General features: G+C 41.8%; 1 protein-coding gene across 1 annotated transcript in view; it reads right to left on the reverse strand.

The window, feature by feature from the left end:
* Positions 1–9,944, reverse strand: part of CEP192 (centrosomal protein 192kDa) — a 150,089-nt gene that overhangs the window by 14,427 nt on the left and 125,718 nt on the right. Inside the window, exons 36-37 of the mRNA XM_012649963.1 lie at positions 2,981–3,060; positions 1,973–2,068 (exon numbers count right to left, since the gene is read on the reverse strand). Coding sequence (XP_012505417.1) covers positions 1,973–2,068; positions 2,981–3,060 — 176 coding nt within the window. The remainder of the gene's footprint in view (positions 1–1,972; positions 2,069–2,980; positions 3,061–9,944) is intronic.

A 9,944-nucleotide genomic window follows, 5' to 3' on the forward strand; every position in this document is an offset into this window, starting at 1 on the left:
CGGCTAATTTTTCTATTTTTTTGTAGAGATGGGGTCTCACTATGTTGTCCAAACTGGACTTGAACTCCTGGGCTCAAGCTATCCTCTTGCCTTGGCCTCCCAAAGTTCTGAGATTACAGATGTGAACCATCATGCCTGGACTGTTTTTTTGTTTTTTGTTTTTTTTAAATCGTAGCCATCTTAGTGAGTATTAAGTGATACTTCGTTTCTGGTTTTGATTGCATTTTGCTAATGACTAGTAATTCTAAGCATCTTTTCATATATTTATTGGCCACTTGTATAATGAAGCATCTTTGGAAAAATGTTTATTCAAATCCTCTGCTCATTTTAAAAATTGAGTCCCTTTTTTAATTGAGTTGTAAGAATTCTTTACATATTCTAGATATGTCTTTTGTCAAATATATGATTTGCAAGCATTTTTTCCCATTCTGTGGATAGTCTTTCACTTTCTTGACAGTGTCATTTGATGCACAAATGTTTTTAATTTTGATAAATCATCTCTTTTTTCTTTTGTGGCTTGTGCTTTATTGGTGTCATACTTAAGAAACAAATGCTTAACCCAAGGTCATGAAGATTTACTCCTTATTGTCTTCTAAGGGTTTTGCGGTTTTAGCTTTTACATTTACAGTCTATGGTCCATTTTGAGTTAATTTTTGTATATAGTACTATATAGAATAGGCAAGGATCTACCCTATTGTTTTCGCATGTGGCTATCCAATTGCCCCAGGCACCATTTGTTAGAAAATACTCTTTCTCCATTTAATTGTCTTGGTACCCTTATCAAAAAAATCAATTGACCATATGGGTCTATTTTGGGACTCTCAATTCTATTCCATACGTCTATAAAACTGCATTTGTCTATCCTTATGTTAATACCACATTGTTTTGAGTAGTGTAGCTTTGGAGTAGGTTTTGAAAATGGGAAGTGTAAATCCTCCAACTTCGTTCTGTTTCAAGATTGTTTGGTTATTCTGGGTCCCTTGTATGTCCATATGAATTTTAGGGTCAGCCTGTCAATTTCAAAACAAAACAAACAAAAATTCATCTGGGGATTTGACTGGGACTGTGCTGAATGTGTAGGTCAATTTAGGGAGTGCTGCTGCCTTCCAGCGTTAGGTCTTCTGATCCAGGACACAGGGTGTCTTTCCTGCAGGGTTTCTTTTTGCAATCTCTCCTCACATGCTGAATTGTTGTTGAACATTATCTACTCCCTGTTCTACTGCTTCACTTCTGTCGTGGTTTGGGAAATGAAATAAACTATGCTGGTAGAACTGTACATCTTTCCAAAAAAGTGAGAACCCCTCCAAAAGCCTGTTACACAGACCCAGTGCACAGAGTTTGTGACAACTACTACAGCTGCTCCGAGATTCTTCTACAATTAGTTTTAAGTGCATAGCTACACTATAGAATTTATCAGAAGTCTGAATGTCTGAATAAATGGGCCAATATCACATAAGAGCTACAGTTTAAATGAGTCTCAGTAATTAAAATGAAAAAGTATATTATTGAGGCCAAGTGGGTAACTAGGATTACTAGTAGACACTGAAGGGACTACATCAGGTCTAGATATAAATTAAAAGTTAAGAGGGTCATAGTAGCTGGAGAGATCTGTCACCCGTGAAGATATACTGCTGACTATGCCACGAACATTGAGTGGTAGGTTTTTCTGGCTGTGGCTGGGAGACACAACTATAGCCTAGGCAGCAGGTGAAGTGTGCTGCAAGCACTGGCAGTCTGTCTTTATCACTAAGCATGGTGTGTTTTTGTTTAGCTGACAATTTTCCCACAGCAAGACTTTCTGCTACAGCGCAGTACAAGTGTGAGGCATGTTTTTCTCTTGTGGGCAGACAGGCTCTGTGAGCAGCACCACTCTAGATAAACCAACTAAAATAGGTGGAATCAAATGACATACCCCTGGACGATTAACATTGTGTTATTACCAACTGGCTACAAAGAAAATGCCAAAACTTACCTTTTGGATTCCATGGCTTTCCAGTATACCAGAAATAGGAGAACACCTGAATGCTGCATAGGTAGCTCTAAAAACATCTCCACTGTCATCCACTCCCTGCACAGTAACCATGCAAAAACATAAACGTCAACAGATCAATTCCACAGGGACGCCATTGCCCCTATCGCTATCCGGGAACCTATTCAGTAGAGGACAAGGAGAGCTCGGTGCATTCCCAGGAGTGGGGCTGCTACCTAAATGAGCCTGCACAGGCCATCATGCTGTCACCACCACATGTGGTGACTGTTATCATCTCCCTGGCTACAGTGATCTTATGATGCTGTTCACAAGGTCAAATTACTGTCCTTAGAGACCCTGAAGACCCCGTTTAATGTGCATTTTAATGTGCTTTGCAATACCAGCTCTTTGTTTCTTTGCAGTAAGTCCAGCCACTATCTTTTGCACACATTTTTTAGTATTACGGCTCAAAACTGTTACCATCATACAAAATACATGGCAAAGAGGCCACAGTGTTCCGAACAACAGAGATGAAAAACCCACCCCATTTGGGCAGGTTAACATTCAATGGCAAAGAGTGCTCAGCCTGTCTCCTGCACCAGCTTCCACGGGCTGGAAACATATAACAGCACTCAGAACATGGGAGAGAAAAACGTGCATGTGCACACACAATCCTCTGTAATAAAATTTGTAAATATTTTTCAAAATAAAGTTATTCCGGATAAAAATCAGGGCTAGAAGACAGAATTAAATGGAACAAGCATACTAAGAGAACTTTACAAGGCCAAAAAAAAGATAAATAAATAAATAAATGTAACGAGCATGTATTTTCACACATATTCTCTAATGTGACTCTCGAAACCACCCTTTGAAAAACTCTGGGCATGTATCATCCCCATCTACAGAGAAAACCAAGCAAACGAATTAGTGGAACAAATAACCAATAATATAACCTATGCTCATACTTAGTTTTTTAAACACCATGCATGAAGTTTAAACATCATGACTCACCTTGACGTAAGGTGGAGCTAGAGATGACAGATGCCACTTGGCGGCAGTGGTGCCATGATTCTCGAGTTCCAGATAGTTCTCTAAAAGGAACACACGTGTCACAACTCAACTCAGAGAGGTCAGTGAACAAGCTGATTCCTGCGACAGGCTCATTACCTCATCGTAGAGGAAAAACAATCATTAGTGCCCTAAAGGACTTCAACAGGAACTACAGTACCAGATATTCCATTTTGGGTTTTATTCTAAGCAAAATGTAAACATATTGAAGGGTGTAAGCAAGGGAGCAGTAAAAGGGTTTACGTTTTAGTTACAGGCTGCTGTGGAAAGAGATTGCAAGGGGTCAAAGTGGGTGGGGGAGCCCAGGTCAGACGTGAGCACGGTAGCTCGGTTGAGAGATGACGTGCAGGTGGCTGCAGCAGGCCTGGACAGCAGCGACAGGGAGGAAAACAAGTGGGTACGTACGGCATCTATCTTGAAGACAGACCCCGAAGGACTTGCTGATGGACTGAATGGGAGGAAGAACAGAAATTAAAGTAACAACCAACAGGTAGACAGTGGTGCCACTTATTTACAAGGGTGAGAACAGAGGAGAAGCAGGTCCTGGCACGTCATGCTTGATGTGCTTGTGAGACGCCCACATGCAGAAGCCAATGGGCACTGGGGTGTGCTGCCTGGGCACAAGCACAGGGGCAGTCATCAGAGTCACAGGCCACAGTGACCACTCAGGGAACACAGACGGAAGGAAGGGCACAGGTAGGGCCAGGGCCACGCCAGGCTTTAGAAGGCAGGAAGAAGAGTCAGCAAAGGAACCTGAGAAGGAGCAAGTGAGGCAGGAAAACACTAGGAGTGTTGGTACCATAGAAACTGCAAGAAGGATGGTTCTGAGGAAGGAGTGGTCGACAGTGCTGAGAGGTCAAATAAACCAAAACATGTAAAAAGGACCCTGGATTTGGCAAAATGGAGCTCTTCGGTGACCTCGATGGGAGCAGGTTCCGGGCATGGCAGTGACGGCAGCTCCAGGCCTGGGAGCGGAACACTTTCACGTGAGGTGTTGGAGTTGAGAAAGGGGCAGCTGCAGGAAGGGGACCTGGGGCCAAGGAAGCTGCTGCTTAAACCAGTGATGGTGGAGCATACTGTGTGCTGATAGAAACGTATCAACAAAGAGGGAGACGGATACCCCAATTACCCTGATTTAATTAATTCTTATCGTACGCCTGTATCAAAACATCATACTGGCCGGGTGCAGTGGCTCGCGCCTGTAATCCTAGTACTCTGGGAGGCCAAGGCAGAAGGATCTCTTGAGCTCAGGCATTTGAGACCAGCCTGAGCAAGAGCGAGACCCATCTCTACAAAAAATAGGAAAATTAGCCGAGTGTCGGGGTGTGTTCCTGTAGTCCCAGCTACTAGGGAGGCTGAGGCAGAAGCATCGCTTGAGCCCAGGAATTTCGGGTTGTAGTGAGCTAGGCTGACGCCACGCACTCTACCCCAGGACACAGAGTGAGACCCTGGCTCAAAATCAAAACAAAACAAAACAAATCACACTTACCCTATACAACTACTATGTACCCATAATAATTAAAAATGTAAAATCTAAAATAAAAAAATAAAACAAAAACAAAAGAGGGAGAACTGATGACCCAAGAGAGAACAGCGATCAGAGGAAGTCCTCGAGAGGCAGGAGTGGACGGGCCTAGGTTCCAAGCAGAGGGGTTAGTCTGTGATGTAAACAGAAACCTTTCATTCGGTCTCAAGACCTCTCTACTTCCCATGTGTGAGGCAAAGTCGAGGGTTAGGAAGAGAGAACAGGAGCAGGGAAGGAGGACAGGAGCGCCCAGAGGAAAGAAGGGACAATCGGCTGCTGGGGAGGGCTGTGGAACACACCGAGGAGCTCTGGCAGAAAAACCTCGTGCTGAGGGGCACCGTGTCCACCCGCAGGACCGATGGTCCCAAATCTTTCCTAATAAGCCCCACAACACTGCTCGTTCAGCCTGAGCCAGCAGTGACAGACACAGACAGGCATAGAAAAGACATTTCAATTTTGACCTTTTCCAGGCTAGTGATATGTGGTGCATACTCTGTGGTGATGCTGGTACTCCTCAGGCCTTGGGGGAGTATCAGCACTGCAGAATGCCCACTCAGGAACATGTATATATATTAGTGAACACAGGTGCTCCTCAACTTATGAGGGGTTATGTCCCAATAAATCCATCCTAAGACGAAAATATCACACGTCAAAAATGCATTTAATACATCTAACTTGCTGAACATCACACCTTAGCCCAGCCTAACTTAACACATTAACTGCCTTGTGAGTTGTATTTAACTCACGCTAGTTTTGAGCCCGGGGCCTTATAAAACATATGTAACTCACATGTCTCTTCACGTTCGGAGCTGCAAGAACTATTTTTCAAGGTGCATATAACTCACACACAGAAAACAATAAAAAATAACAATTTTTTCATTAAATTAGAAAGGATCATTTTGTTTTTGAAGTTTTATCGTAAGAAAACACTGTGGCCCCATGGAAAAAAATTTTTTTCTAGTACGGCAATGTGTTAAACATGCTAAGAACACTCACATTAGCCTACAGCTGGGCAAAATCCTCTAACACAAAGCCTGTTTTATAACAAAGTGCCGACTATCTCATGTACTTTATGGAACACAGTGCAGGCTGTTCACCCCCGTGGCTGACCAGGGGCCACCGCTCGCCGCCACCCAGCATCACAAGACAGTATCGCGCCACATACCGCTAGCCTGGGAAAAGGTCAACATTCAAATTCAAAGTACAATTTCTACTGAATGTATATTGCTTTCACACGACCATAAAGTCAAAAATCTTAAGTCAAACCATCATTAAGTTGAGGACTATCTGTATATTAACTGTTGAATTTACCCTCAAAGCCCTCTGTGGAAGGTGTTAATTCTAATGGCCATTTTACAAACTGGGAAACTGAGCCAGTCCATTTAACCTCTCTAGAGCCTCTAAGTCACATTAGTAAGTGACAAAGCAAGGCTCCATCCACCCACTTTCCTCTCTCCTTTATCTACTAACTCACTAACAATTCTGGTCAAAGACCTGCGAGAGCTGGGGAGGGATGGTGCTGACCACCAAATAAAATCTAAGATTGCTGGAACACACACAGTTATTAAACGCCAAGCTTTAATGCTGTAAGATTAAGTCTCAAATCCAGCCCATCACCGAAATGATTGCTAATGATGACTTGATTTTTCTCCTCAAGTAGGGAGAAAAATTTGTACTTATCACTAATTTATGGTCAGCTAAGAATAGAGTATTAGCCTCAGCAGACATTAGAATTACATAATTTTGTGATATAATACCTGAAGTTTTACCAGGTTCTGTTGTAGGAAAAGTAACAGTCTTATTTCTTATTTCAACTTTTGTGGAAGGTGGTTTTGTCATTGGTTTTGTCAAATGACTAACTGAAGGCTCAGATACTGGGGGAAGAATCCCGAAAGGTTTGGAGGCCAAACGAGTTAAAAGTTCTTCTTGAGTCAAATCTTCTCGAACTTGAACTTTTACAATTTTCTGAAATGAAACAAATAAAGGAAAAAGACACAAATGTAGCTATCATTTTAAAAGAAACAATTCCTATTTTTAAATTATAATAGAGAAAAGAAAAGCCAAACAAATGAAACACTAAGGAATTTAGAAATTAAAGTTTATTCAGATGTCAAACACAGTCAATCTCTGACTCTACCTACCTCCCCTCCCCCATCACCTTTTTTTGAAAGTAAATTTTACAAATGAGCAATGGCCCCACTCTGCACCCACCCCTATCCCTCAACAGAACCATTCTGATCACTATGGAAGAATTCAGTACTAAATGCTCTAATGAAATAAACCTAGTCAGGCTCAAAAGGACAAATATAGTCACCCCTCAGTATCCATGGAGGATCGGTTCCAGGACCCCCAAGGACACTAAAAGCCATGGATGCTCAAGTCCCTCATATAAAATGCTATATAGCACTTGCATATAAACTACACACATCCTCCCATAGGCTCTAAATCATCTCTAGATTATTTATGGTACCTAATACAATGTAAATGCTAGGTATGTATTTATTATTTTTCCCCCAAATACTGGGTTAGTTGGTTGAATCCGAGCATGCGGAACCCATGGATACAGAAGGCCATTATACCTTCATATGATTTCTGGAATGTAAGTGCTAACGAGAATTATGAAACTGAAGCTACAAAATAAGAGATATGTTGCTCAAAAAAAGAAAAACAACAGTTTTAAAAGTACCTTCTGTCCATTGTCACAGTGTACATAAATCAAACCACTCCACGGGAACACTGACTGTTTTGTGGATAAGGAGGAATTAGGACTCACAAGAATTTGTAGTTTACTCCTTAAAAAAAAATTTAATAATGAAAATCAAAAATATTCTGTACTTTAATAGCAGTAATCATAAGAGTCATAAATACCTTCTGCCAACGACCAACTATGTCCTTATTGTTCGGAGAGAGCAGGAGCGGAGGTCAGCACCCACGGTGCCAACACACAGCTCATCTGCCTCTCTCCCTGACTCAACAGCTAAGGAAGCGCTGCCTGGCACGAACCCACGCCCAGGGGCAAAACTCATGTGCAAATAAGCCACGCCACAGAAATACCATTTTCAAGGCAATTCAAAATAAAAATTTGATCCACTTGATAATAAAGAATATTATAAAACAGTCACAGTCAAAGAGAATGTATTAATAGTAGTTGGGGAAGAAGCTGGAGGAAAAGGAGCGGGAGACGGAAAAGAAATGAAGAAAATAATTTGTTTCTTTACAACCCAGTTGCTAATATTTTCTCTGCTCAGTGTTCTCCTCAAGAGCCACGGGAAGCCAAAGACAGGTTTAAAATGGACAATGTGATCAGATTTGTAACTTAAAAGAAATCACCAGCTACAAAAATGGCAGGGCAAGATTTTTTACCACTGCTAATTGTTAAACACGTGGGGCTGCAGAAAAAGTTACTTGTGAAAAACCTGTTCTGTTATCTCCCTATCTTTTCAAACATTAGTTGAGAAGGGTACGTTGCACGTAATAAACACTCAGATTTTAACTGATGGCTCCAGAGTGTCCCTCACCATACCTTAGCTCATAGTCTTGGTCAAGTAAACTCCCCTAAGTAAACTCCCACTCATCATTCTGTTGTCCTTCTGCAAAGTTGCTAATCCCAAATATGAAGGAGCTTCCAGACGTGAGAGTTGTGTCGACCTAGACGAGGTCTCTGAAAAGCTGTGGCGCTGTGGCTTCCCTCCTATCAACCACTAGGCTGTGTGCAGAGGGCAGCTATGTATAAATGGCTGGCACCAAGAGACTTCCTTCTGTCTTAAAATACTATGTGTAGAAAATGGTAAAACTGGATTATGGCTTGGACATATTAAAAGTCAGGGAGCTTTGTCTGAAAAAAATGTCCTTTGGACACACCAGCAGAATATACGATCCAAACCAAGATAAAGAACAGTAGAACTGTTGAGACTTTAGACACATCATGGTCCCTATCCCTCAACACATGCCCAGTTTTATCCCTGCTTCGTAGTTCTGTGGGCAGAGTACTACACATACAACATTCTGACGTGTTCTGCTCCAGGGACTCTGTTCTGCCTCTACCTTCTTAGGTTACACCATAATTGGCCGTGTGTATGACCTCTACTCCACTAAATGGCACGCACCCTGAGCTCACTGCTGTCCTGCAGAACCAAGCAAATGCTTTGTACAGTCAGCACATGCAAAATTTTACCGAGAAAGTTAATATAACATATTATGTGACCCATAGAAAGTCACCAAGATAGCATCTAAACAACACTCAGAAGAACACAGAAATCATACTTACTCTGGTGCAACAAATCCATGTTGTGGTGTGACTGTAAGACAATGTGCTGGCCAGCACAGCTCAAATTTCAGCAACCTAGCAGAATTATTTACAATCTGGAAACACGCAGTTTTTGCCATGTCGCCTGTTATACCAGACAAATAAAATGTTATTTACATTTAGCAACAGTGAAAAACACAAATGTTAACAAATGATAAAAATGAATCCTAAATAAATACACTAGTATGCTAACTTATGTTGCTCTCCCAATTGCTCAATTACAGGAATTTCAAATCCCTGGTAAAGCAAGTCCATTGGTTTACTATGGGAAACTACAAAGATACCGACAATCTTGAACGAAGTTAGGGAAAAATGAGAATCTGGAAATTGTTACCCCCTGGCCTTAACTGTGGCACATGTGTGTGTATCAGATTCGTTCCAACCCTGAACCAACTCTATTAGTGTTAAGGGTACTAAGAGGCCAAGTGCTGAATGAGCTCTTTGGGACCCTGGCTGAGCAGGGTGGCCTCACGACAAGGGTGAGCTCCGGCGGGGGGAGCAGGCCCTGGGCGAGGCACGAGTCCACACAATTCCCACGGGAGCCGCAGGAACAGGGTGAGTGCTCCCGGCCCCCAGCACACAGTCTGCGGTGCCGCTGTCAATATACTCACAAGGAGAAGGAGCTACCAAAATCAGGTGTTCAGGCTGGACGGTCCACATCTCTCCAGAGGCTGATTTATCCTGAGGGGGGTGAGCAGCTTGTGAGAGAAGAGAACCTTGAGGACCTCTAACTGGTAAAACATCCAAAGAGACATTGCCACTATGTTTTCCAGAAGTTCTTGAGTCACTAGAAAAATTTAAAAATGGAAGTCAGAGAGAAAGAGACAGAGAAAAGAAATTAAAAATGATCAAAGTGCAGACTGTGTCACATTTTTATATTAATTCTTCATAAATCTAAAAACATTAAGACAAAACTAGAAGTGCATTATATACCATGTATTTTCAGTGAATAAAAATCCTTCATGTTGTGGATACTAAAAGAGTATATAAAATATACAGTATAGGTCAAATAGTATGATAAACTTTAATTAGGTTTAAGAAAATTTAATCAGGAAGAAAATTTAATTTAGTTAGGT

This window comes from Propithecus coquereli, unplaced genomic scaffold (assembly GCF_000956105.1).
Source record: "Propithecus coquereli isolate 6110/MARCELLA unplaced genomic scaffold, Pcoq_1.0 Scaffold308, whole genome shotgun sequence".
In the NCBI taxonomy this organism is placed as follows: Eukaryota; Metazoa; Chordata; class Mammalia; order Primates; family Indriidae; genus Propithecus; species Propithecus coquereli.